At 42.9% G+C, this 27205-nt stretch overlaps 9 protein-coding genes across 9 annotated transcripts; 4 read left to right on the plus strand and 5 right to left on the minus strand.

Moving 5' to 3' along the window:
- Positions 1 to 1047: 1047 nt before the first annotated feature.
- On the minus strand, positions 1048 to 4091 carry BDB00DRAFT_845889 (uncharacterized protein). The gene is made up of 6 exons (XM_053125115.1): positions 3075 to 4091; positions 2807 to 2914; positions 2408 to 2731; positions 1974 to 2302; positions 1581 to 1868; positions 1048 to 1505 (listed from the first exon to the last, which is right to left on the minus strand). The coding sequence occupies exons 1-6, from the start codon at positions 3992 to 3994 to the stop codon at positions 1360 to 1362; spliced, it is 2115 nt and encodes a 704-aa protein (XP_052975214.1). The 5' UTR covers positions 3995 to 4091; the 3' UTR covers positions 1048 to 1359.
- A 27-nt stretch (positions 4092 to 4118) lies between these two features.
- BDB00DRAFT_845895 (uncharacterized protein) lies at positions 4119 to 5683 on the plus strand. Its single transcript, XM_053125116.1, has 4 exons — positions 4119 to 4356; positions 4457 to 4484; positions 4589 to 4661; positions 4755 to 5683. The coding sequence occupies exons 1-4, from the start codon at positions 4218 to 4220 to the stop codon at positions 5538 to 5540; spliced, it is 1026 nt and encodes a 341-aa protein (XP_052975215.1). The 5' UTR covers positions 4119 to 4217; the 3' UTR covers positions 5541 to 5683.
- A 1132-nt stretch (positions 5684 to 6815) lies between these two features.
- On the plus strand, positions 6816 to 7401 carry BDB00DRAFT_845897 (uncharacterized protein). The gene has a single exon (XM_053125117.1). The coding sequence runs from the start codon at positions 7149 to 7151 to the stop codon at positions 7362 to 7364; it is 216 nt and encodes a 71-aa protein (XP_052975216.1). The 5' UTR covers positions 6816 to 7148; the 3' UTR covers positions 7365 to 7401.
- A 1119-nt stretch (positions 7402 to 8520) lies between these two features.
- Positions 8521 to 8992, minus strand: BDB00DRAFT_845898 (uncharacterized protein). The gene has a single exon (XM_053125118.1). The coding sequence runs from the start codon at positions 8794 to 8796 to the stop codon at positions 8608 to 8610; it is 189 nt and encodes a 62-aa protein (XP_052975217.1). The 5' UTR covers positions 8797 to 8992; the 3' UTR covers positions 8521 to 8607.
- Positions 8993 to 10468: 1476 nt separating this feature from the next.
- On the minus strand, positions 10469 to 12832 carry BDB00DRAFT_941963 (geranylgeranyl pyrophosphate synthase). The gene is made up of 7 exons (XM_053129385.1): positions 12462 to 12832; positions 12147 to 12301; positions 11884 to 12047; positions 11709 to 11738; positions 11548 to 11619; positions 11254 to 11474; positions 10469 to 11123 (listed from the first exon to the last, which is right to left on the minus strand). The coding sequence occupies exons 1-7, from the start codon at positions 12582 to 12584 to the stop codon at positions 10791 to 10793; spliced, it is 1098 nt and encodes a 365-aa protein (XP_052975218.1). The 5' UTR covers positions 12585 to 12832; the 3' UTR covers positions 10469 to 10790.
- Positions 12833 to 13586: 754 nt separating this feature from the next.
- On the plus strand, positions 13587 to 14324 carry BDB00DRAFT_845913 (uncharacterized protein). Its single transcript, XM_053125119.1, has 2 exons — positions 13587 to 13755; positions 13858 to 14324. Exon 2 carries the CDS (start codon positions 13995 to 13997, stop codon positions 14232 to 14234), a length of 240 nt encoding a protein of 79 aa, XP_052975219.1. The 5' UTR covers positions 13587 to 13755; positions 13858 to 13994; the 3' UTR covers positions 14235 to 14324.
- A 111-nt stretch (positions 14325 to 14435) lies between these two features.
- BDB00DRAFT_771593 (transport protein Avl9-domain-containing protein) lies at positions 14436 to 17313 on the plus strand (the record flags this gene model as incomplete). The annotated part of the gene is made up of 13 exons (XM_053119976.1): positions 14436 to 14709; positions 14799 to 14917; positions 15046 to 15117; positions 15194 to 15283; positions 15353 to 15496; positions 15570 to 15639; positions 15728 to 15876; positions 15962 to 16102; positions 16177 to 16300; positions 16418 to 16548; positions 16680 to 16840; positions 16926 to 16979; positions 17061 to 17313. The coding sequence occupies 13 exons, from the start codon at positions 14436 to 14438 to the stop codon at positions 17311 to 17313; spliced, it is 1782 nt and encodes a 593-aa protein (XP_052975220.1).
- Positions 17314 to 20748: 3435 nt separating this feature from the next.
- Positions 20749 to 22672, minus strand: BDB00DRAFT_963026 (uncharacterized protein; the record flags this gene model as incomplete). The annotated part of the gene is made up of 8 exons (XM_053129743.1): positions 22636 to 22672; positions 22373 to 22462; positions 22131 to 22303; positions 21992 to 22058; positions 21706 to 21919; positions 21483 to 21636; positions 21181 to 21398; positions 20749 to 21097 (listed from the first exon to the last, which is right to left on the minus strand). Exons 2-8 carry the CDS (start codon positions 22449 to 22451, stop codon positions 20749 to 20751), a joined length of 1254 nt encoding a protein of 417 aa, XP_052975221.1. The 5' UTR covers positions 22452 to 22462; positions 22636 to 22672.
- Positions 22673 to 25220: 2548 nt separating this feature from the next.
- On the minus strand, positions 25221 to 25952 carry BDB00DRAFT_845923 (uncharacterized protein). The gene has a single exon (XM_053125120.1). It carries the CDS (start codon positions 25912 to 25914, stop codon positions 25594 to 25596), a length of 321 nt encoding a protein of 106 aa, XP_052975222.1. The 5' UTR covers positions 25915 to 25952; the 3' UTR covers positions 25221 to 25593.
- Between the last annotated feature and the right edge of the window lie 1253 nt (positions 25953 to 27205).

A 27205-nucleotide genomic window follows, 5' to 3' on the forward strand; every position in this document is an offset into this window, starting at 1 on the left:
GAAAAACACACTAGTAGGATTAAAGTGCATGTGAACGTCCATCGATCCAAGCAGGCTCTTTTTTCTTTCTCCTCGAATAGGTTGCTTTGAACTAAGAAAGAGAATAGAAAAGTAAAATAGCTACATAGCAAAGAGTGGGCGTGATTGAAGAAAAATATACACTGCGAAAGTTATGAGATTCAACCACTTTTGAAGGTGCTATGATAAATGTGCCAACGATGGTAAACACATGATTTTCAGTCATGGTTGAAAAGTGATATAGTGATACATTATCCATACATCTTGTTCCGCCAAAAGTAATTCCAACTACTTTATTTTATGAAGCAAAATATGATGTATCTCGGCTTGCCATGTAGTAAATCACTGTACGATGATGATGTAGCAGCAGGCTGTTGCTTTGCCCTCAAAAACATGTAAAGGGGGATATGATAGCAACAGTGACCCTTATGCGTTCCGCAAAAAAAGAAAACAAACTATTAAAGTGTGTGCGCGTCGCAGACCATGTTTCGCATGTGTGTAAGTTAATCAAGGTAGTGCGCAGCTACTGAATTGAGTGACATAATACCGATGGCATGGCGGCTGTATATCGTTTGTATCAGTAATACCACGTGGGTATATAAGAAATCGCGCTACAAACTTCGATCCGCCATGGAGAGGTTTTTTGAGCACCACTATTATACCGCGAACGACGATCCGTGGTATGTATGTAGTAGAGCTTTGGTCCGACCACAATTAACACACAGACATATCACAGACTAGTAATGTCCACAGTACACAGTATTTTCCCATTCTATCGATTCATGAGTTATCTCACCTAGTATCTAAAAGAAAGGAAATCATACAAAGTTATAGAAATACTCCTCATTGTACATATCACCAACGTAGAGAATGTCAAGATACATATGTATCTCAGAAGGAGCATATTATAAGGCTATATGATACACTTACTGTAGCAGTAATCATCTACCTAGTATATGAGGAACATTGTCGTATCAGAAAAGATCCACCAGCGGTATAGTACAAAGAGACGTTATCCATGATTACTTCAAAAGAAAAACATGATATTTATTCGTTGCTTTCTTAATAAATAACAACGTACGGAAGAAAAGGAAGAACTAGAGTGGGATGAGAAAAGATTTGATATGCAAAGACGGAAGAAGGAAGAAAGAAAAAGGATGAGGAATTAGTTTGTGTATGCTGATTTTGCTGGGTGTTTTAAGAGAGGGATCGTTGTGGTGCTTTTAACTTTGAAGGGAGACCGAGGAGCGATAGAGAGAGAGTGAGTGTGTGTGTGTGCGTGTGTCATTGATAGGAGAGGATGGCAAGGGGACGATGAGGGAGAAGTCAAAACAAAGTTTATTATGCGGCCGGCGCACTGTGTCCACTGATGAATCCTGAGCAGATCAGATCCTCTTCGTTCATGGTCAAAGGAGATGATCCTGGCGACCATAAGCAGACTCGGAATAACAGTCGTCGTAATCGCTCATGTGAATTTCGGCAGCCAGCTATAAAAAAAAAGAGAGAGAGAGGTTAATTATTTGTATAATAACCAGGCATGCAAAAGTGACCAAGAAGCATACCTAAAGCTGCACGTTCAAACCAAATGCTTGCTTGATGCAGGTCCACGGCACAGCCAAGACCCCGTTCGTAGCAATTGGCAAGATGGTATTGTGCGGCCACATGATCTTGTTCAGCCGCCCGTTTAAATAAGTCGAATGCGGCACCAAGGTCCTTTTCGATTCCCGTGCCGTTTTGCAGATGGACGCCCAGTTTGTCGAGCGCTCGAGCGTGGTTCTGGTGTGCTGCGTGCTGGTACCAATACACGGCCTTACGGTCGTCCTTTTCAACTCCAATTCCATTGGCATAACCTATTTAAGTCATCAACATGGTTAGACTCAATCGATTCCTTAGGGCGTATGGGGAGCGCGGAGGTGTTCTCTCAATATATAGAGTCCATCCCCTTTCTCACTTACAAAAGCCAAGGTTGCACTGCGCCCATGGATTCTTTTGACGGGCTGATTTGTGGTACCAGTACACTGCGCGTGCTGGATCCTTCTTGAGTCCCAATCCTTCTTCGTAGCAGTAGCCCAGCGAGTTTTGCGCAAGCGCATTGCCCTGTTCGGCTGATCGTCTGAACCACTTGACAGCTTCATGTTCGTTTTTGGGTAAGCCGATGCCGTTTCTATAGCAATAGCCCAGTGACAGTTGTGCAGGGGCATGGTTCTCCTCGGCACTGAGATAATACCAGAATACAGCCTCTTGCTCATTTGCAGTAACGCCAATACCGTTCTGATAACAGTAACTGTAACATTTTGAATTTACGTGTGTCAGTGATCCATCCTATGACATAGTGTTTTCTCTTTCATCCCAAAAGAACCCAGAAGAACCCAAAAGACAGAATACATACCCAAGCGAATGATAAGCAAAAATGTTACCACGTTCAGCCGAACGACGGTACCACTTGACAGCTTCTTGTTCGTTACGTTCAACGCCAATGCCATTCTGATAACAAAAGCCAAGATTATGCTGTGCACGGGCATGGCCTTGGACTGCTGCCTTGCGATACCAGTGAGCGCCCAGCGCATCGTCCTTGGTAATGCCAATGCCATTCTGAAAACAGTAGCCGAGATTACATTGAGCCCAAGGATAGCCTTGCTCGGCAGAACGTTGATACCAGATCGCAGCTTGCTTCAGATCTTGTTCGAGACCAATGCCGTCTTCATAACAGTATCTATTCAAAGATAATCCACTTCACAAGTTAATTTCTTCTTACAAAAAGAAAGCACACGATTGATTGTCGTCTTACCCAAGCGAGTTTTGTGCAAAGGCATTGCCCTGTTCTGCAGAGATGCGGTACCATTTGACAGCCTCCTTGACATCTTTTTCGACTCCTATGCCGTCTTCGTAACAATATCTGCAAGGATAAACACAAGAGAATGAGTATAACTGAGAGAAAGGGCAGTAAAGAGAAAAATTGGGGATCCACTAAAGATAGAAAAAAAAAAGGGGGGGCGAGACATACAAAAAATTAAAGCGTACGGGGATCTCCGTGAAAAAAAAAAAAAGAGACTTACCCAACGTTATAGATGGCAACAGTCTCACCTTGAGCAGCAGCAAGGCGATACCACTTCATGGCCTCGACATCGTCCTTGGCGACGCCAAAGCCTTCGCCATAACAATAACCAAGGATACCTTGACCACGGGCATTGCCCTGGTCAGCACTGGCCTTGTACCACCTAAAAGCGGCGAGTTCGTCTCTGGCCATGCCCACGCCGTCGTGATGGCAAACGCCCAGGGCATATTGAGCCGCAGCGTCATTGTCCAACGTGGCGGCCTCGACAATCCAAGAGACCGGGTTCGTGTGAGCAACACGACGGACCCGTTCGGCCCATTCCTCTGCCTCGGCACGATCAATGTTGACATGCGGACGACCGTATTTCCTTAAAAACGCCAAGCGGGCCATGGCAAGCCCATCCTGTTGTTTGGCTGCTTCGAGATAGTGGCGTTCGGACCGAATGAAATCACGGTCGACGCCCATGCCGAATTCGTAACAAAAGCCAAGCACGCCCTCGGCTTGGGCATGGCCGAGGGATGCTGCTCTTCGAAGATAGGTAATGGCCAGGGCAGGTGCTTTTGGATAGCCCCTTCGGCCGAACAAATGGTTGTTGGCGAGTTTGAAAATCAATCGAGCGGAATGGGAATAGTTGCTTTGTTTTGATGAATGAGCGGAGGCGATGGAGGTGGTTGTCGTGTTGGCGGTGGTGGCAGAGCGGGATTGCATGGTGGGTCGTTGTTCATTGGATTTGTCGTTGACAGTAGTAGTGGTGGAGGTTGTTGTTGTTGTTGTTGTTGTTGTTGTGGAGGAGGTCATTGCACTTCGGCTGGCGGAAGGTTGCGGTAGATTGGTGTTTGATTCCTTGTTGGTGTTTAGCTTTGAGAAAGCAAGTCTAGAGCGGGTTAATATGTGAGATAGAGGGACGGAAGGAGGAGACATGGGGAGGAGGAGGAAGAGGAAGAAGAAGAAGAAGTGAGAAAAAAAGGGACAGGAAGAGCAGAAGCCCAGTGTGTTAGATTCATAAAAATAATATTCGGTGTCACCTGCGAGCGGAACCATGGCCCTCCTCCCCCCCCCTCCTCTTTATTATATTTCATTCGCTCTTTCCTTTTTATCTTCTTCTCTGTCTCTCTTTCCCTTCCAATCAAACAAGTCAGGACGGATGATCCCCTTAAAACCTAACCCATCAGCAGTCAGGATGATTGACCATATCCGATCTGCTCTCAGGGCCTGTTTCAAAGGGAAGAGCAGCAGCAGCAGCTGTCGTCTGTCTGCGGCGACCATCGACTCCCTAGTCAAGGGTAATACGCTCGCTCTCTCTATGCTCCCATGTGCTGTTTTTAATACTTGGCAGATCTTGTGTTTGGTGCTAACAATAGCAAATTCTAAAATTTTCTAAAGCCGTTGTCGCCGTTGCTCTTGGTTTAAGGTAAAAAAGCAATAGAGAGCGAGTCAAATGAATCTTAAACTAGACCCCTTCTCTCTTCCTTTCCGTTTGGCGCCGACTCTTTTCTTTTCTGACTTTGGTTTCAGAGTTGCTCATCTTGTGGATGTTGCTCATCTCTCTTCCGACCAGATAAACCAATTGATTGCCCTATTGCGACAGGTACATGCTGTTTAAAACAAATGACGTGACTTGCTGTTTTTGGTACTAACCTACCTTTCCCCCCCCCCCGCACCCCTCACACTCACCTCTCAGGAACCGCAATGCCAGCCATTGCTAGTGTTACATTTCAAAGACCAGTACATGTTTCTATGTCATCGCCATGAACTGGTACAGCATGTGGAAGCCACGCTCAGTGATCCCAACCAATGGATATACGTCGATATCCGGGGAAGCCAAGGTCCCCCTGTTCAGGTAGTAGAATCGCTTCTCCAACACCCCCCGAACCCCCTCCGGAAGGTGTCGCTAATTAAAAAAATCACCCATAATTGCAACCACCCAAAAACAAACAATAAGCGGCCATGTCCCGAAATACTTTTATACTGGTTACGACATCGACTGCAGCCGTTTCTCATGCAAGGGCAAGATGATGCAGTGTTCTACTCGTCTGTGGTCCCAAGCTACATGGTGGCATTGACGGGCTGGCTGTTGGAATACCCCACGATATACATGACGCACATTGAAAGCGATACGACGGTCGACCAAGAGCTGGATGAGTGGGAAATGGTGCCCAACTGTTTGGGCGATCGGCGGCTCTCGTTGGTCCGCGTGTGGTTGCACGGCGCATCCTTTTGGCAGGACTACATGTTGCTTAGCTACACCTATCCGGAGCTAGTGATCGACGACGACGACGACGACCATGACGACGACGGAACAGTGGATCCGACGCGTAACCTTGGTTTTAAATTGCAAGCGAGACTGGAGCGCCGTCAACAACAGTATCAACAGCAGCAGCAGGTAGAAGGTGCTAATAACATCATCATGGACACTCGGCTGGAAATTGTCCATGAATATGTTACACTGGATAGGGTGGCGTTGTGAATTATGTTTTAGTCTATTTTAGCAGCAGTGTATATAGTGGCATCATTGTATGATGGTCCCTTCTTTCCTCTCTCTCTCTCTTGTGGTAGTAGTTTACTGTACATAACTGACCAGACCCAACCTGCAACTGAAGAAGAAAAAGGGTTTTATTATGATTATTAATTTTCTGTGTTCTCCCTTTTGTTAACTTTGTTGATGACGAGAAAAGGACCATTATGGATGACGACTAGAAATATGTATTAGAAGAAGGAAAGAAAAAGGAAGCATAGCTAAAGAAGACGAGGGCATGCAAATGGATTAAAGAAAGAAAGAAAGAAGGGAGGGAGGGAGGAAGGAAAGGATGCATACGTTATTTAAAGATCAGTCGGTACAAGAAGAGAAAAAGATGCGCAACTTTTTTTTGTTTGTTTGTAGAGTGTGTGTGTGGTATGTATGTATGTGATGATATGGAGATGAAGAAGAGTATGTAATGCAAGAAGAAGAAGATGAAGAAGATGATGATGGGGAGCAGCACTAACAAGAGTAGATCTTTGTTATGTGGGCTATGTAAGAACGAGAAAAAGAAATACATAGTATGTACGTCCTAATGCAAACTGAGATAATAGATATACTGTATATAAAGATAAGATGGGGGGCTGCACGGCTACGATGAGAAGGCACATCCCTCCCCCAAAACTCTTCTTGCTTGTCCGTGGATGCATTAGCGAGGACGGTGTCGTTTAGGGCAGTTCCAAGCAATATGTCCAGTGACACCACAGAAGGAGCACGCCGAGGTCTCAGTTTGATGATGGTTCGTTGGCAGAGGATTCATGGAGGTCGTGGATGACGAGGGGGACAAGACAACCGTGGGAGAAAAAAGAAAGCACAAAAAGGGCAAATGCGCTGTGGAGTAACAGAGTCTCGGAAGAAGATGCGTGCAAAGAGGTATGTAGTAGTGGGTGTATATATGAGGAAGGGAAGAAACGGTGGTTAAGAGTAAGAGTTAGCGAAGAGAGAAAGAAAAGGCAAGGAAAAGGTGGGTGACGATCTTATCTTATCAAGATGGTCTCTGCCAGTAAAAAGGGCGCTTTGGGAAGGATTTGCCTTTTGGCAAGGGCCCTTTTTATATATACACGCCTTCTTTGCAACAAACCATCAACAACGGACCAGCCACTCGAAATTTTGTTGATCCGGCCATCCAATCGCGCAACGTCCTTTGTGGATTTGCTGTCACTGCCCTCTCCCCACCCCCAAGCATGCCTACACCCTCTCATGTATAATAGAGAGCACACCCCCCCCCCCGGCCCATTGCTGAAAGTGAACCGCGGGATTGGTGAGAACCTTATCTTGCTCTACCAATTTGACCTTTTCGGAAACCCAAGGAGCCAAGAACGAGAGAGAGAGAGAGAGATTGTTTGCTGTTTCTCCACCTCGGAATGACAGCAACAACAGCGCGGGGTGCATAATATTGTTTTTTGTGTTCCATCCTTCTTCTATGTCTTAGTCGGCTTTACCCTTGGTTTGCAGCTGCCACATCGCCAACAAGTCCTAGAGTCTAATGCTTTCTCTACTAGGCAGGCCGAAACAAGGTTGCTAACCCGAGAAACAGAGAAACCGACGTCCAAGACAATGATGGTGCTAAAGTCAAACTGTTTTATTATCTTTTGGTGGCCCCTTCACCTGAACCTTGTTCTCACGCAAGGGATCAAACTCTTCCGGGTTAACAAACAAACACACTCACGATACACAAGGAAAGAAAGAGCGACGGCTGTTGTGTTGGTCTACGACCACCAAACGCGTGGTCGCGTCCTCTCTAATACCCTTTGCATCACCGCCAAAAAATAAAAAATAAAACAATGGGTGACTTTGAGCAAAAGAGCATGAGTACCAACTGCCAAGATATTCACAAGGGAGTAGCGACTGAATTGATTTGCTAGGTAGTAAACCGTGTGCAAATAGAAAGTCAGGCCAGCTTGTGTCAGCCACAAGTTTAATAACAAATGGTTGTTGCTGTAAAACACAATGCGACAACACATTATGCAAATGATGATAGCAATGATGATGATGATCAGCATCACATTAGACAGATAAAGCAACGTGGAGCAAACTATTAACTTCTGGTAGCCGTTCCTTTGCTCGTTTCGTGGCGAATGGGGAGTCATCAATTTTTTGTCTGCTAACCGGCCCATGTATCACAGTACTGGTGCGAGGCCGCTTGGTATATGTAGGGCTGGTACTACATTAATAACAGCAGATCGTGCTGCTGCCTTTCTCTCATGTGTTCCCAAGGGACTGTATTGCGTGTGTATGTATACAGTAAAAGGGAAAATTGTGGGGTAACTGCAAAAAAAAAATTCCCACCCTTTCTTTCAAACTATATTTTTCTTTGGCAGCAAAGAACGAACGCATCGTCAGAGAAGCTATGGTGTTGCTGTTGTTGTTGTGTCGAATTGCTGCTACCATATCTGATCAGTCCATTATGATATCCTTGACTAACCACACTAAAATGCAGTCCTGAAGCAAGCAATGATTGTTGAATTATCCACCATGTGCTCAGGTATACACACACAGCACAAACACAGCGACTGCCACTGCGCATGGGAGGGCAAGCCCTCCCATCCATCACCCACTTGTTCTTGCTGGCGCAATTCTCATCGTGTATATGATAGTCTATAATCACAGGCATAAATAGGCCTTTTACACACTTTAGCGTAAAAAAAAAAACGGCTGATGATAGGTAAAACGAATGAAGCCTTTTTCTGCATCCGATTCATCAATAACGGGCTGACTTCTGTTTGCGCGATTTATCATGACAGCAACGCAGCAGCCCATCATGTTTCAGAAGGGGCCTCAGTTTCATCTATTGAAAATCCTGTTGTCCCTTTGCTATCCTTTTGTTCAAACAACAAATGCAAGCCAAAAACGAGGAGAGTCTGACCAAATATAAACCGATGAGGCTAGTGCCGGTGAAAAAAAAATTCATTTTTTTTTTACGCATATAGCACGCTATGTGTAGTATAACCATACACAGACTGAAACCATACATCACCTCATCAATCTATTCTCTCCATGACGCAAAAACGGGAGGCTAGAGAAGAAGCATTTTGATCTGTACATAGTGAAGCAATCGTGAACAATGGAATATTACTACAAGCATACACATCATCATCAACCAACGTCCAGTGGAATACCATGTGACATCATTACAGAGATAACACCAAGTGACGGCAACACAGTATAAAGATGGTGTGGCCTTCTTAATCGCAAACCCAGACATTCTTCTCCTCGTTAATAGCCAGGATCATCTGTCACAGATGTTGAACATGTATCTAAAGCAGGACAATCGGGTTTGCTATCATCTGACAAAATCTTATCGATCAAGTTCATGGGCTCCTCCTATTAGCATTACATGATCATCTCGTAGATCTCGCTCACGGGTCCCGCGCACGTTTGATCTATCGGAGGATGTCAAGGCGATTGACATATTTACTCTGGTCATCGCAGACAGAGCTGATAAAATCATCATCGATTGAAGCACTCTCATAGTAAAGTGGACCTTTTAATCATTCATGGTGATGAGGGTGGGAGAAATAAACATCTCTTTCTTCCGGAACTGTTCCATCCGGGCTTTCCTTTTCGTTTTAGGACCCCGACCGGGCCGGTGTACGTACATAACCATTGGTAAGGAGCTGGCCTGTGCATCCCGACCCAGCAAACTGGGAGAATGGAGTACATGACGATAAAGATGAACATGCTTTTCCCTCTCCACAAAATTGTTTAATAAAGGGGAGAGAGCTATCACGCTGCCAAGTAGTACTAAGATAGAGTCACTTTGTGAGCCAAGCATAAGAAGGAGGTGCGGACACCGCTCTCATATCACATTCGCACAGAACAGGGGGCCCGGGGTCCTTGCCGCACGGATGTAAACATTCATCCCCACCCCAGTAATAGTAACATTTATCCTTTTTCCCATGACATGAAATGGCTCTTTGGTTCATGCGCACGGAGTACGGAAGGAACAGGCGTTAATGCTAATATGCAATGACGGACTTTATTTAGCTGAGTAGTTTTTTCTTTTTTGTTTTATGCATGCACAGATAAGCTTTCATCTGAAATCTCTTCTTTGATGGCGTCATCTTCTTGTCTAGTATTAGCCTTAAAAAAAAGAGGCCCATCTTAGCTGCAGTCCAGTTTTTGTACGTCTCGATTGATAGTATGCAACAGGGTATCGATCTTAATGCACTGGATCGATCTGCTAACTCGATTTTTCCACGGTCCAGGAGAATGAGATCCAGTTGGCCCTTTTGCTCTGTCGACTCCCGAGAAAAATTGTCTACTAGTCCAACTGGTGCTAGTGGCATTGGAAACTGTTGAGTGAGATGCGTTTTAAGCGACCGCACTGTGCGCCTTCTTGCAGCACCACTACGTACAAAAATGATATGACAACACCTCATCTTTTTCGTCTTGTTCTTTTTCACAACAGCTATTATTCTTCTAGTGCTTAGCATTTTATTTGACCACAAGTTCAAGTTTGAGATGCTACAGCTTCATGCTGCTGGTCAGGAACAAGCTGACATGGATTGTACCAACTCCCGTGCTGTGCTACTGTATGCCACCGCTGGATGTGTTTTTGATTCAGTGGAGCATCTTTCCACGGGTGACGAGTGTAGTATACATATAGTGCTTTGAGCTATTTAACCATTGCATGTATTTTCCTGTTATACATTCCTTCTGGTGGTATACTATATGTTTTTGTATACCTCGTCATAGGTGTCCCTTGTAGCACTAAGAAAGAGCTTATTCTATACGACAATACAATGCATTTATCAAAGGAACCGGTAGTTACCTACAGCTTAAAGCTTATACAAAACATCACGTTTAGCAGTAACAACTGACGCCGTGGCTGATTATCATGGGGAAGAGCTTATACCAGCTTTGTAAGCACGCAGCGTCACTCTAAATTTAAACCTGTCTGCTACCATCACTTTGTTAAAACATATGCCATAAAATTTCGTCATGATCAATAATTATCATTTAATTTGCAACCAACAGCTTCTTTAATAGCACTGCAGTGCAGAGATGCGACGGTATTTAGGGTATATACATAAAATTTGTATTTAAAATTTGGAAAATAGAACCTTTTCGAGTCAAAAAGCTTCAAAGAGAATTTAAAAAAGTAAGGAAGAGCCTGTCCTCGCAGACAATTTTCTTTCTCTTTTTTTGGTGGAGGGATAGTGTTAAAAAAGATAGTAAATTTTTTCTGCTTAACGTCTACTGGGATGGAGTAGATGGAGCGGAAGAAGGATCGAACAAAGGAATGCTAAGCGCATCCATAATCTTTTCCAGCTTTGGATTACCACCGAGTTCTTGAATCTCTTGGCGTGCTTCCTTTTCAATCCCGTGAAGGAAGCTTCGACAATAGTTGAAAGTATCCGTCTTTTCCAAGAGTTGCAACGCATATTGTTTCAAGTCGAGTGAGTTGCTACGTTTCTGTAATATGTTGAGTAGTTGGCGGCTGTGTGGATCCGTACGGATCGAGTGGATGATGGGGAACGAGAATTTGCCTTCAGTCAAGTCTTCGCAAAAGCCTTTGTTGTCGGCGTACTATGATGTGGAAGATTACCAAGATTGTTTTTTTCTTAGTATGCATGGCAATTAAAGAGTGGCAACAGACGTCAAGGAGAGGGGATCGTGGGAGAAGATGATATCACGTATTAGATAATTTTGCATTTACCTGTTGAGACTGTAAATTCATGTAGTCATCTCGTACTTGAAAGTGAATACCGATCTTATTCACAAGACTTGTGTAATCGCTAAAAGCATGACCAAAACGTAATAACTCAATGTTAGTAGAAAGCTCGATATATTGATTGGTTAACAGGAGAAAAGCATACGTTTTTGATTGACTTGCAGCTTGCATCAACTTGACAGCCAATCGCAAAAGACCACCCGTCTCTGAAAGATAAATAAGAGCAAGAGTTAGAGACGATGTACACACAGATAATGCCAGGCAGTTTGGAGGACTTACTGTTGTTGACCATTTCAATAAACTCTGCTTCGCTTGGGCAAAGCACACGATCACGCCAGTGGATCTCCATGCCTATTGTTTTGTTTAATGTATAAAAGTTCTTGTGTAAGTTGCCATTGTTGTTTTTTTTAGTGCACATCATATTGGTGTGTGATGATTACCTTGACCGCGATGGAGGTTGATCAGTTCCTCTAATAGGGTTGGATAAGAACAAAGAAATATAAATTTAAGGTTAGCGCATGTGCAAGTTGATGCAGAGCCCTTCAACAGCTACATCATACAGCCAGCATCGCATTAAAATGCATAATTGTAGCAGAAAATAACTGCGACATGTACCCGTATAGATTTGCACCATCTCTGGGTTGTTGAGCTTGTTGATTTCTTGCAAAGCCAAAAAGTAGACGTAGTTTGCAGAATTGATGGTTTGAGCCACACCAAACAAATGATGTGCTGCGGGCACACCACGTCGCAAAGCAGATTCATCTTCAACATCATCAATTCTAATAGAATATAGACAGTCAGTTACCCACAGTGTTTTTTAGAGACTGAAATCATCAGAGTAGCGTGATAGACGGACAAAGAAAAGATAGGAGACATACAACAAACTAGCACTATGCAGCATGCCGATGACCTTGGTGATGACCAATAAGTCGTCGTGTGGCACCTGTAGCCAGACATTGAATGCAGCAATCATCTTGGTACGAACATCCTTGCCTGGATGGGCACAGAGGTATTCGTAGGGCTCAAGCAAGACCTGAAATATGTCATACATGAAGAAATGAAGAGGAAGAAGGGGGGAACAATGTGGTTAGTTAGCCATCAGCTAAATAATCCGAGGTTCTATATACTCTTCTGCTTCCAAAATAATAGCAGCTCTGTACAACAATGACGACAACTACAGCAGTAATTTTTACCTGATCTTGTTCTTTCACAGCCGGCGTGTTACTACCGTCTTGATTGACATTGAGACGCAAGTTGGCATTGATATTTGAAACACCGGCAGGCAAAGCACCTTGGAGTTGGGTTGTTGAAAGCATGATGTTGGATAGCACTTGAATAAAGTAGAAATGGCAGTAAGGGAGAAGAAAAAAGAAGGTAGTAGTGATAAACGAGATGACACAAAAGACCGAGCCTTTTTTATGTCTTTTTCCTACATTCGTCCCCTTATTCGAGGCGCTGGCCGATCAACTAACAAGCATCTGACATCCTCACTGTGGATGCAAGGTAAGCAAGTCACTTTCATTGTAAACGGTCGAAGGGGATGGTGTTTGAAAGCTGAGGAGGTACTTTACCCCCCCCCCCCACCAACACACACACCGATCCCCTTTTAGCGGTGATCTTTTTGTGATAGGGGGTCATCTGTTCAGACAGCATGGCATGCATCCATAACTGTGTTTATAAGAAAAAGAGAGAGAGAAGCCTGTTTGAGATGGCCAATAGAGTAGCACACACATATACGTGACACAACAGACTAGTTTGGGTGAACGCTTTTCTTTTTAATTGACAAGAGCCAACTCATGTTGTCTCGTGTTGCATTGGGGGAAATGTAGTGTAAAGCATCCAAGCGAATGGGCCAGCATCAACAAAGTCGTCAGAACCTGTCAAAACAAGATTTTCGATCTTCTTGTTGTTTCGTCGTCCTTGTCCACTCCCATCATAGAACTCAAAGCACACAGGCTTTTTATTTCTTGCCACTCTTCTTGATGCCGCCACCCACTATACAAGTAATACCATGATCGTTTAGTACACTATGCTCGTACGTGCTTTAACGACCCCACTCTTTCTATCTCGCCCCATCCCCCCCCTCTCCTGCGTATAATACATATAAAGTATACCTCTTGTAAGTCTGTTCTCTTTTCCTTGTTCTATTCCACCTACTTTATACCCACACCAACCAGCTCCTCCCTCCACACCCTTCTACAAAAACGATGGATCAATCATTAATACGTACACAAAGGTCCCTTGCCAGAAGCCTTGGCTTGGAGTTCCTTAAGCTTCTTGGCTTCCTCAGCTTGCTTCTTCTTGAAAGCGACGTCCTCCTATATATAATAAATATCAAGATGTAATTAATAAACGAGTAATTCCGTAATTTTTTTTTTCTTTGCCATTATTTCACTGATCAACATACGTCGTCGAAATCCTGTTGCTTCTTCTTGCCTTGCTTAAGAGGCTTAAGTTTACCACCTATTATAAATTAGAGTGCCATGTGTAAATTCAAATGATCTCATACCACTAATTTTTTGTTATCAGTTAGAACTCAAAAGATTTACCTTGTCTTCCGGACATTGTTTACTTCTTGTATGTTTGTAGTGTAAAGAAAAGAAAAAGAACACTTCTTCCAAGTTATTTATCGCTACTTTTCACGCCCGCAGAATTTTTCGTTTGAAAGGCAGGAGTCCGTTCCGCGATTGTCGGTATCTCATCTTTTCTCTTCTCTCATCCCTTGAATGATACGTTTGCCTATCCTATTGACCTCTTATATTAGACCTCTTTTTTTTTTCTTTCATTCATTGGTACCTCATGTCACCATAGCCATAAACACGATATACAAAGCAAGGAGCTTGATGCCCGCTCATGCTTATCTGCCTTTCTCTTTGAATACTTTTGTAAAAAGCGCATTACTCTCTAAGATGAACTGCAGTCTATCATCATATTTACCACAACAATGCATCCTATTTACACTTTAAAAGAAGCAGTAAAGCTTTTTGCTAGTCATAGCAAACCAATACAGTAGTAACAATAAAGTGCTGTGATCAACTAAATTCATCGCCGCGGTCACGATGCATTTACTCTGCGGGAGTTGAGTTTGGCGCTCTTTTCCTCTTCTCTGATTCTTTCATCGCACACAAAATAATACTCCTTTTACTGCTGCATAAATAGTAACTATAATGGAGATCAACAGCAACGACAACAATCCGAGCAACACAAAAAATACTAGCAGTGACAACAATAGCAACAGTGTTCCGTCCGTGAAGCAACCACCTGAAGACGATTCTTTTATTGCGGCATTACTTGTGGTCGGGTTCCATCATGCCCATGGACCCATTGTCGAGTTTTGCGTCCCACCTTTGCCACAACAAGACAACAACACCCAGCAAACAACTTTGGAAAAGTTAAAGGTGCCCGAAGAGTGGAACTTTCTACCGTTTCTTGCACTCCCTGGTACATTACATATCTGCCACTACCCAACAACGAAGACGTTGATATACACTAACTTTCATAACCAACCCAATCGTTTGTATCTATCATAGATGGTGCGCATCAAAAGGACGAGGACTTTGCTTACTTTCACTTGCCGCCCGTCCCAGGATGGCCTGTAGCAGAGACTACATTGTTTGGAATATCGTGCAACCGTCAAATTGCTGCGAAAGTAGGTAATGCAGATAATTGTAATTTCCTGGCGAAACGGAACATAAAAAAAAAAGCAAGGCAAAACCATGTGTATGTATGTGATGAACGGATGAATAACGAGGTTCTTTGGAATCACAATAATAATAGGATTTGCTGGTGAAAACACCCGATGTTACTCGGTCAATCGTTCAAAAAGCTGTAGTTGTTTTGGCACGTCAGGTAAAGTTCCAAACAGTGGGCATAACATGTCTGCGTTGCATGAACGGGAATGTAATATGTTGTGTTCTTCTCGTAGCCCATTTTTGGCCCACTTCGACAGAAATTAGCCGTCATCACTTCTGCATGGTTTAATCAGAAGGACTTTACACAACTGGATATCCTTTATGTGAGTTCAAGTAAAATTATTCGTCGCTTTCTGGTAGGCTTGGATACTGATAGATAACAATTCATCTAGGATTTTTATCGGAACCTTCAATCAACCTATCGCGGCCCAATTGACGATTCTACGCTGTACATGGGCACATCATTACGTGAGTTGTTGCACAAGTTCAAAAGCAAGACATTAATGCTGCTCAAGTTGTTATTGTTGGAAAAGCGAGTAAGTAATCGGTAAAATAAATGGGATATAGCTCCATAACGATTAATGTATGTATACTGTTATTCCAACAAAGATACTCTTTTATGGATATCCAGTGGAACGATTATGCACTTTTGAGTACTCTCTTATGTCCTTGGTACCAGGTAAATCCAACAAAACTTACCATTATTCGTCGTTACATCGCGTATAGAGAGGAGACAACTAATATAAATCTATTATTACGAATAACAGGACTTTTACGCTCGTTACAAGATTCTGGCGACCCAGATCTCGATACGTCAAAGAAGTTCCTAAGAACGACAGAGGCAAAGGAACTTTCCAGTGGCAATAAAGAGAGCTTGTTGAAATTCATGGGGCTGCCATTAAGGCTTTTTGAAAAGGTAACATATCATTTTCCTTAACTGACGTAACACATATAAGGTCATAGAGTGGCCAGCTGTATACTCATAAGGATTTGTTTTATAGGGATCGTTCTTCCAACCCTATCTACCACTTCAACAAATAGACATTCTTTCGTCCGAAAAGACAAAATCATACGTTATCGGTACAACGAACCAAATCTTTTTCCATCACAAAAGCGATATCAACATTGATGTTTTAGTCAACGTAAGCTAAAAACCCCAATATCATGCATTGGTGAAGAAAAGTGATGGAAAAATGGTATTCACTCTACCATATAGGTTGAAACTGGGTCATTAGAGTTCCACAATCAACGTTTATCCGCCATGGTAGGACCCACTATGGCTGATCGTCGATGGATGGAGAATATCGTAAGAGTGGTTAACGACACATGGGATGAAAGTGGTAATATAGATCTCATTCTTCTTCTTTCTGCTTATATAATACAACGATAACAAAAATATGTATCCAGTAGAGGATGAATGAGGCTAATTTCTTCTGCGGGGTTGAATTATTGTGTAGATCCAAGTCGACCGATGCAAAACACTTATCTGGGATCGGACGATTATCTTCGTGCACGCTTTGAGGAGTACATACTGTCGCTATTATCGAGTATGAAGCACGCCCAGGATGCAAATCTGATCCCTGATGGCGTACTCGATGAATCTACTGCCACTTCCCTGGATCCTCAACAACAACATGAAGATGTGATGAGAGATGATGATCGAGGTAATCTATTCACTGCTTGTGAAAGTATTATTCACGGTGTCGTGCTAGTGATAAGTGGTGTCACTCATACTTACACACAATGCACTCTATCATGACAGAGAAAAATTACCTGTCGGATTACGGAATGAGTTGGCTGATGGCATGGCGCGAAACCAACAATTTTACCCTGTGGAACCAATATACCGATCATGAAATCTATGAAATTGTCGAACCTGGGTAAGCTATAACCATGACAAATTTCCATGCAGATACGTGTATCCAGATCCGTATTTTTAACGATTTGATATACAATTTTATAAAGGCATCCCGGGATGGGCAACATATCCATTTCAGACATACAAAATACCTTATCAAAGTGAGTTTTGTTCTGTTAACGGGTTAACATTCTCATATTAAAAGTTCGCTAATTGTTAATCTATTACTTTTGAATACTTAGCCGGTTACGTGATTTACAATTGAGACAGAACCTTGCACCATTACGGCAAACGTTATCTCGTGCAGTATCAGGCGGCGCCAAAGCCATGTCTACTGGCCGTTCACGATTATTCCGTGGGATGGATGCTTTGTGGAACGAGTTTGAACGTGGCGCTAATGATGAGGCACCACGACGATCTTCAGCAGATACAGCCAATCCAAACGCAAGCGGTAAGAATCAGGAAAGGGAGCTATTGAACAGGAAAAAGGCTTAAATATCGAATTAATTCCATCGCTCTATTCTGGAACAAAAGGTCAGCAACCGCGGAAAAAGGTGGATCACAATCGTCGCTGGTCATCGTTTGCTGAAGCATCAGTTGCTGCAGCAGAACCAATATCCCCAACATTAGAGTCTTCAACACAGCAAGCTGGACGTCTTTTCTCTAGCCTTTCGTCGTTCTTGAGCAGAAAGCAAAAGGAGATATCACAAGCAATGGAGGTTTGTTTTGTCATGTTTTTTTGTATCGCTGCTCTTATGGCACGCTATACAACCAAAACTAGCTATATACACAGCTCTTATCAGAACTACAAAATCATATTTAGGAATCCATGGCAACGACTTCTGCTAACAATGAACATGAACGCAATGTCAATGCACGATCACCTATAAGCCGGACCGCTTCTTCAGGAGCCACAAGTGATGATGATAGTAGCTCAGCATTTGTGGATGTTGGCGCTATGTATCCGTTTTCTACATCGACTGCAAACAACAACGGCAATAACGGCGCTATCGTTACTGCCGGTGCATCATCAACGTCAACACAACCACCTGCTGCATTAACAAAAAAGAATGACAAACAAGAACAACAAGATGAGAGTAGCAGCAGTATAGAAAAGAAGGATGTCATTGATATTTGAAAAAGCTTCGGCATCTTCTTATTTATATATATACTTTTTTTTCACCTGTGCACTTTTCTCTTCCTCTCCCACTGCTGTCTAATATATTTCTTTAAGTAATACACCCCTCCTCTGATGTACATTAAACCAATACACGTACACATTATACTCCATAGTACGTCTACACGAACTTCACTTATTATCACAGTAATGTTAATGTCTATGTGTGCAGATTAGACCCTTTTCACTTGGTTGATAAAAGCAAGCTTTCCTCCTCTAATATTTTTCTTGTACGTCGACACTCGTCTATTTCTACCTGTGTGTATATATGAAAGAAAGAAAAAAGACACGACGACATATATATAGGAGGATTTGCTTATCCGTGTCACACCAGTTTAATCTAAGATACACTTCGTACATTAAACACACTATTCATCAAGAAATTCCATCCAAAGAGTAACTTCATTAAAATTTACTCCTTGATAACTGTCAGTATATACAAAAGAAATGCGTTATCCAGTGTTTGCTATGATATCGTATGGTATGGCACCAGTAGTTATAGTCGAAAAAATAGCAGACGTTTTTCAATATTTATTCACAATATCTTTAATAAACCGCCTTCAACAAATGCGATATCTGTATATAGCCAATTCCTTGCACGGATTCCAGAAGTTTCGTCCTTGATATTGGTTGATATACGCATAATCGTCTAGTGGGACACATGTCAATACAGTATAATTTAATAACATTAAAGCTATAAGTTTCAAAAGTAGAATCAACGGAACTGAAAAGTCTACCTTTCATTGGAGATGTTATTGAAAGCTTTAAGTGAAAATGCCTGCCTATTCCTACAAGTGGAAGGCACCTAAATATTTGAAACAATACACTGGCACACTGTGATGCCACAGAAATCACTAGAATTCGCTACTTGCCCGAGCAAAGAAAAAAAATATTCCTTAAGCAGTTGGAGATATGATTGTCTCCAGTAGGGGTCGCAATTGGACGGTTTGGGTCGGGTCAAGTGTCTGACCCGTTGACCCGTGGGTCAAGAAAACACTGACCCGACCCGACCCGTTCAACCCGACGGGTCAAAACTCGGGTTGACGGGTCAAGACTGATTTCAATGTAGTGATGAAGGAAGTGTCAATCAGCCTGAACTTGAGCGCTGGAAGTGCAAAACTCCATATATATATAGCTCTCTAAGATGATGGCACGCAAATTCCTAGCAGTGCTAGCAACATCTACGTTTTGAGTGATTATTCTTAAAGGTAAAGGGCTCTGTGCCATCACAAAAGAAATCGCTTGGGCTCACATGCTTTAAAGAAAGCATAATATTTAAAGTGTGGTTGAAAATCGACTTCCCTATATGCCCCTTATCCTTTTCCCTTTTCCCTTTTCTTTTCACTTCTTTCTCCTTCCTTCGATTTTCTGTCTTTTACTAAATCGCGTCTCTTACTGCCACCTTCTATTGTATATTCTTATTGCACTATCGCTACTTCTTTACTCCTATCATATATATTGCTTATAGCTTACTTATCCCATACTGTTGAATATAAAGTATAATCCCACAATAGAAAGAATTAAGTACGTTTTATGCTATAGTTCTATAGCAGACATATTGACAACTAATGATGTTTCCCAACAAGAAGATTGACTACTTAAATATAAGTACTTCATACATATTATGTGTATACACGGGTCACGACGGGTCAACGGGTCGGGTCAAGGGTTGGATGGGTCGACCTGCGGGTCAGAAAAGCATCAACCCGACCCGTTGACCCGTCCTCAACCCGCGGGTCAGATTGCGACCCCTAGTCTCCAGCCATGACATTCTCTCCTAGTCAAACAAAAACTTAATTGACCAACGCGCAAAATGACGAAAGGCAGAAGCAGTGTTGCACTGGATGCATCATCATCTCCCACTCGGGAGCTCCACTAGCAGCAACTTACTAGAGGTTTCCCTACAATGGCAAGTTCGGAAACGCAGTAAATAGTGATGTGAAACCAAAGACAGTGCCTAAATTCAACAGACATGTTGATTTCACAGAACCTCAAATAATTGTAAACAATGCTTAGTATAAAAGATGGCAATACCTCTTTTGTGAAGCAGTGTTGTTTCCGAGACAAACGCAAAATGTCTGTTCGATGAACTTACAGCTTCGAGCCAATTACAGATTTAAGACGCCTAATTTGGTTGTGCTAGCCAGGGTGCAACTTGGAAAAGAGAGGCAGTGCTCAAATACGCAGATGCTACAACACCTTTCCATATAATGTAGTAATTAATTTGTACCTCTCAGAACGTTACGCTTGTCATTTTCTGTCTTGATGATTTGCTTGTTATGTTAGAAGAACGAAGTGACATGAATTTATGAAAGAAATACAGAGAGATGTTTTGGTATACAGATTGTTTTTGAAAGAAAATAAAAGGGACAGAGGAGAGAGAAAAGAGCTAAAGTGAAAAAGAAGAGGGACGGAGGAGAGAGAAGACAGGCTAGTTGCTCTTCTGTCTTTTGGATGATGATGCGGTAGATGCCGAGTGCCGAGAACTCAAAGGAACAAATGTTGTAGGTAGCTTCCATTCATTGGAAGACCTCAATGACTGGAGCTCACTTTGTGTGTTGACGATGGCTTTTCTGGTTTTTTCCATTATGGCGAGTCCTGACAGTGCTAGCTTCATCAACGGAACAATTCTTGAGACATAGTCGTCGCTACAGGTCGGGTACTCAAGAGGCTTTGAGCGGCGAATCCTTGTCACATAGCCACCAGGCGAGTCCATGTCCAGCAGAGCAACCTTGCCACCTATAAAATGAAAGTTAGGTCGGAGATGTTTCACTGTTAGACTTCATAGACGATGACATTTGGGGGATGCACATACCAACTATCACGAAGCCGAGCACATGCACGCAACGTAAGAGACTTTCTGAAAATGCCACTTGCAAAAGCATGTCATGCATGACGATGGGCATCTTCAACAGCCCATCCTTCATCTCCTTCGTCTGGTCTTCGTCCTTGCCAATCTCAATGCAACCTAGCTCTTTGCCGCTACTTTCGTAGAGCAGGTCCATTTTACGCCCCATTTTGCGGTGTATCGCGGGGTCTACGGCAGATATGCACCTTTTCTTGTTGTTTTCGTCGGCATTCGCTTTGCTCGACCCTTCTTTGCTATTTTGAAGTGAATTACAAATACAGCTCAAGTTATTGCTGTTATGTCACGCGTTGGATCATTTTTGCTAGTGATAACTTACCCTACTGCCTTGATTTTATTGCCGTTCACCATGGACTTCAAAAAGGACCACATCTCGTACTGCTGATCTGACTCCAGCATACTTGTTAAATGAAAATCGCCGTAGAAGTGCAGTTGCGAGCTTTTTTGGAGCTCGAGGCTCACCCAATGCTTCAGAGGCTCTTTTATAGGATCGAAATCCAAAGTGCGAGCGAACTTGTACGCCTCCATCGGGGTTTTCTGTCAAATCGAGCATTATCAATCAACAAGCTACTAATTATGCATTTCGTTAAAATCTAGTATAATCTTTTTAGTGCATCTTACCAATTTTGACACCTCGTTCAGAATCTCGATGATCTCAGCCGGCAAATCACAAAATAGTGGATCACCAAATGCTTCGATCCTGTCTAGCTGGGCGCCGCTGAATACTGTTTCCCAGTTACCATCACCCAAATCCAAGATCAAAGATTGCGACGGGCTAAAAAAATCGTTTATGTGAGTACTGTAAAATACGATCTCTCAAGCTTTTTTCGTCTACAGTACTTACTGATAGTAGTTGCATGATCGGGCGAATTCGATTACTCTCTGATCAACATTGAGACTTTCATCCAAATGAAGCGCCCAGAACCTATCTTCTTTCAGATTTTGGAACGTTTGAGCCAGTCTAGCTTTGTCGGCGGATGACAAGGATGTTGAAAAGGATGTGTGAGATGGTGTTTTTGTTGTTGCTGTCACTGCTGATGTAGAGTGATCCTTGCTCGCTAATAAACAGAATCAGTAAAGGATTCAAGTACGTAACATGTAACTTTTTTCTACGCAACGATTTTACGTACACTCCCTTGCCAGCTCCAACATTTTCAAAGCCACTGCCCCGAAATCCGGCTTCTTGTTTACTTTTGCCTATTTCATAAAACAATATGTCTCGGTAAGTCTGCTCAATGATCATTTTAGCCATATAATTCTGACACGTACTACTTCGATTTTACGCTGTTTCATTGCTGCACCGAAAATTCCAGCCCACTTGGCCTCAATCGCTGAATTCCTGTCGGAATTCTTTGCGATGAAATCAGTGTTTTCTTCAACAAAACGCCATAAGCTTGGATTTTCATTCAGCTCGTTGCACTTTTCGAGAAAGCGTTGAACGACTACATATATATAGTTGCGTTAGTGACACCAATTGTGACACGTAGTATTTGGAACATCTTGCTACACACCTGTTTCCAACTTCATATTAGCTGCTTCTTTATCACTGCTAGAGCGTTCGTTGTCCGATGGCGTGTTATCTGTAGGCATGGTAACAGTTGCTAAGTAAATTGCCAACAGGTTAGAGTCAAAGGCTACTGTCAAAGGCAACCATACGCGATTTGCTAAAATTTTAGCACCCACCCACAACACCTCATCTACAAAAAGGTTGTTAGCAACCCCACATCCGCACACACACACACACGCACACACAAAAAAAAAAGGAAGGACTCACAAAAAAGAGGTAAAAGTGAAGAGAAAGGAAAAGAGAGGAGCAACACGCTGCGGAAAATAGGTGCATGTTGTACCGTATCAATCGCATGTGCACACGTTCAGATTCCGCTTCCCTTTTTTTTCAAGAACAAAAAGTAAACACCCCCACCTCCCCAGGTGCCATAGGGACCGCTGAAATTTCCCTGGCATCAGCCTAAATTCCCTGGCAACCTTCGGGAAAACTGATTACCCGGAAATACCAATACTACCATGCACCTTTCTTCGCGTTTTTTTTAAAACAGGTATTTTATAGGTGAGAAAAAGAGATGAATAAAGTTAAGAAAAGTTTGACAAGAAATTGAAAAAAGCAGAATATTCTATAATAAAAGGTTTAAGAAAGAGATCATGGAAAGTGGGATTGTATACGGAAAAAAAGATGGAAACCATAGTTATGCATGTCGCGTGTTAGCATTTGTTTCGCGGTAAGTGGTGGGCAACGTGCGTCTGCGGCGTAATTGGGCTACATCACTGAGGTATTCGTCGATGTGGCGACCTGATAGTTGCTGATTGAACCGGTTGCGTTGCTGTTCGTTTATGCTAGCTCTGTATAAATCAGCAACTTCATCAAAACGCCTGTCTTCTTCTTCTAGTTGTAACACCAGTCGTCGTCGACGCTCCCGGCTCCGTTGCATCTCTATTTCAAAGTTGCGCGATTCTTGCTCCCTATCTGGAAGAACTGCAGTTTGAAGAGAAAGGAGGTCGCTTTCTGTTGTTGATTCATCATCACTGATAAAGATGATGCTTTGTCGGGAAGGAGGAGGAGTAACAGGAGCAATATTGCGATTAGCAGTAGCAGAGGTGCGGGTCGAGGTCGTGGTGATAGTAGTGATAGTAGCAGCAGGAGTTGTAGTGTGGATGATGCTGGCATTTGTGGTATCGCTGAAGCGGGGTCTTGAACGTGTGCATGAAAAGGCACCCATTTTCCGCAGCGTGCTGCTTCCTCGCTTTTTCTCGATCACATGTGGTAAGTCCCGTCCTTTTTTTTCAGTGTGTGTGAGTGTGAGTGAGGGTAAGTAAGCGCAAGGGTGGGTGCTGATGCTTGTTTTGTAGGCACGGGGCGACTTCTAAGTAGGTAAGTGGATTGGTGAGACCGCTGGCATCTCAATACCGATCGGACCCTCCGAGATCCATAAAGCGCCCAAGACAGAACCCAGCTTTGTGGTAGAGGGTTCGGGAGCAGATGTCGATGCACCTTCCCGGAAAACTAAGACATCGACACTCTCGTTTTTGGACGAGCCTCTTTAGGAATTTGACCTAATTAAATAAAGGCCTTGTTGTTGTTGTCCCCCGTCTATCAAACATGTGCTGTTTGTTATTGTGTATTACGCGTATTGTATGTAGTCAAGCTACTACTTTAATTAATGCTGCATATTAGCTATCTTACCTCACCCAAGCTACACGTATCTTTACGATATTCTACGGTTTGAGACCCAAAGCAATATTTTTAAGGTTTGATAGCCTTTGAAAAGAAGAAGGTCTGACAACGTTGAAATTCTTAATGATGCGCGCTATACCTCTAGTCAAGAGTGTCGTATGGCAGATTCGTTACATTTCTTCGAGAGGAGACCCTTAATACATAGCTCTAAACAATACACGTCCAAAAAGTCGAGCGTAGACAACCATTTGCAATTAATCTGTGTGATCATGTCTATTTGATCTTTAACGCAAATACAATTCGATCAATCCAAAGTTTCTTCCCGATTTAGCCACAGCTCCGCGGGTATGTGCACAGGTATTGTTAATAGATGCTGTGGGCTGCGCGTTCCATGACGATCCAATTGAGCCAGTTTCCTCTGTTTATGCCTGTTAATTAATAAACATAACGTGACAGTAGCAACACATACAACTTATTATTATTGCTTGCTTGGTCTCAATAATTATGAAAAGCAAAGATCTTGGGTTGCACATCCGCAGCACGACAATTTCTTCCTTGACATATATAGAGGAAAATATAGCATAACAAACAGTTTGCGTGAGAAATCAATTCAAAAGTCTTTCACACACCCGTTTGGTATGGTATCGCTCGAGAGATTAACCACAACATCAAATTACTGGTCCCAGTCTTGTCGGTACTGTATTATCCCTGGCGATAAGATTTCGTTTTAACCCTTCCCTACTCTTTCGCTAGGCACATTAGCACAGTTTATATAGTTTAAGCATTAATCGCATAAGATGGATGTACATTAGTTTTCCACCAGGGTATGTAAAAGTAGTCATTCTTACTACATTTGTTTGGTACTAAGTCTTAGTTGTAAGTCAAGAAATCTCTCGGCGTATGATACGAGCTTTTTTGAGTGTGCGTTGTCAACTTGGAAGATCTTTTGGAAACACACCCGTATTCTTTCTTCTTATCTCCCCTGAGTATGATATGTTTATATAATTATAAGGGGCGAACTATCACAACGGCTTGGACTTTCTACAATGTCGCACTGATCCCATGAAGACGCTGGCTACGGTGTTCAGCACATGTTTACTCCAAACCGAAAACTGCTGTGTATCTTATCACACCTTGCGCGGTATATATCATTACGATTCAAAGATACTGTTCACCGGTCAATATCGACGCGGTACAACCAAACAAACAATTTCATATTCATTATGAGCAACATTGACGGGAAAGCTGTACAGAGATAAGACAACTTGCATAACACTATCCGCTATCATCCCCCGTCCCCTCCTTTGCACCTGCCCCTGCCAGGTATGGTGCATTGTTTTTGTAAGTGACCGTGGGTCAAGTTTACTTGTCTACACGTACAGTATAGGAAATAAACTGGCTCCTATAATTCCTTCGGGCCAGTGTTTTCTTGACCCGACCCGACCCGTCCAATTGCGACCCCTACTAAGTGCATAGTGTGGGGAGAGGGAGGTGTCATAAGTTAGTAGCATAAAGTAATTTATTGCTATCATACATGATCATGATTTATGGCGTTGGGTCGAGGACCGAGCGCCAGTGCATGGTCCAGACAATTTGAAGAATGGTACCCATGGGTCGAAGGTTACTGCTATAATAGGTCGTGGTCGAGGAAGTTGGAGTGCGTCCCACACCTGATTCAGCATAACTGACTGTGAGGCAGCGACATCGTGTGAAGTGACGAAGGGTCTCTGCTTCGGTCTCACAGAAAGGGAAGATGTTCGCGGGGTTTTTACTGGTGAAGACGCAGTGTAGATGCTCTTTGTTTGATAGACACTTAAAAAGGAGTCGCCACCACGCTGTGCGACTGTTCATATGCTGTCGTAGCATCTACGTATTTGGGCACAGCCTCTCTTTTCCAAAGTTGCACACATTAGGAGTTTAAAGCTTTGATTGGTTCGAAGCTGTGACGTCTTCATGATTTTCCAGTTGCGTTTGTCTGGAACCAACATGTATACTTCACCAAACGTATCACCATTCTTTACAGTGAGTATTCTTAACATTTATCATTGTGAGCTCCTGTGAGATTAAAGTGTTTATTCGATTTAGTACTGTCTTTGGTTACACGTTAGTGTTTACTGCGTTTCCGGATTTGCCATTTGTAGGGGACCCCTAAAGGTTTTGCACCTGATGGAACTCCAAGTAGGCTGATGAAGTCGACCATCGGGGTGCGTGGCTTGGGTGGTCAATAGTAGGGGCGCCATCCACCTATTGCAGATGCTGGAGCTACCGAGTAGGGAGATGATGATGCATCCAGTGCAACACTGGTTCTGTCTTTCGTCTGGTTGCGCATTGATCACTTTAAGTTTTTGGCTATCTGGAAACGATTGTCATGGCAATATATTTTCAAGGAAACATATGTAGGGGACCCCTGAAGGTATTGCACCTGATGGAACTCCAAGTAGGCCGATGAAGTCGACCATCGGGGTGCGTGGCTTGGGTGGTCAATAGTAGGGGCGCCATCCACCTATTGCAGATGCTGGAGCTACCGAGTAGGGAGATGATGATGCATCCAGTGCAACACTGGTTCTGTCTTTCGTCTGGTTGCGCATTGATCACTCAAGTTTTTGTTTGCCTTGGAAAGAATGTCGTGGCAGGGACAATCATTTCTCCAACTGGTTAAGGAAAGTTTTTTTTTTCTATGCTTGGGCAAGTAGCGAATTCTACTGATTTTTGTGGCATCACGATGTGCCAGTGTATTTTTTAATATTTAGGTGCCTTCCAGTTGCAGGAATAGGCAGGCATTTTCACCCAAAGCTTTCAATAGTATCTCCAATGAATGGTAGAATTTTTAGTTCCGTTGACTCTACTTTGAAACTTGTAGCGTTATGTTATTAACTTATATCGGCATGTGTCCCCTAGACGACTATGCATATATCAACCAATATCAAGGACAAAACCTCTGGAATCTGTGCAAGGAATTGGCTATATACAGAAATCTTATTTTGAAGACGGCTATCAAGGACATCGTGTAATAGTTGTTGATTGTACATATCTATTTTGAAAGCTGTAATTACTGGTGCCACACTATTCGATAACATAGTAAAACCTCTGAATGACACGTTATCTCTGGATTCATGAACAGCTACCGATAATCACAGGGTTAAAGATGTTATCGTTG

This window comes from Zychaea mexicana, assembly GCF_025766255.1.
Source record: "Zychaea mexicana strain RSA 1403 chromosome Unknown BDB00scaffold_98, whole genome shotgun sequence".
Classification (NCBI taxonomy): Eukaryota; Fungi; Mucoromycota; class Mucoromycetes; order Mucorales; family Lichtheimiaceae; genus Zychaea; species Zychaea mexicana.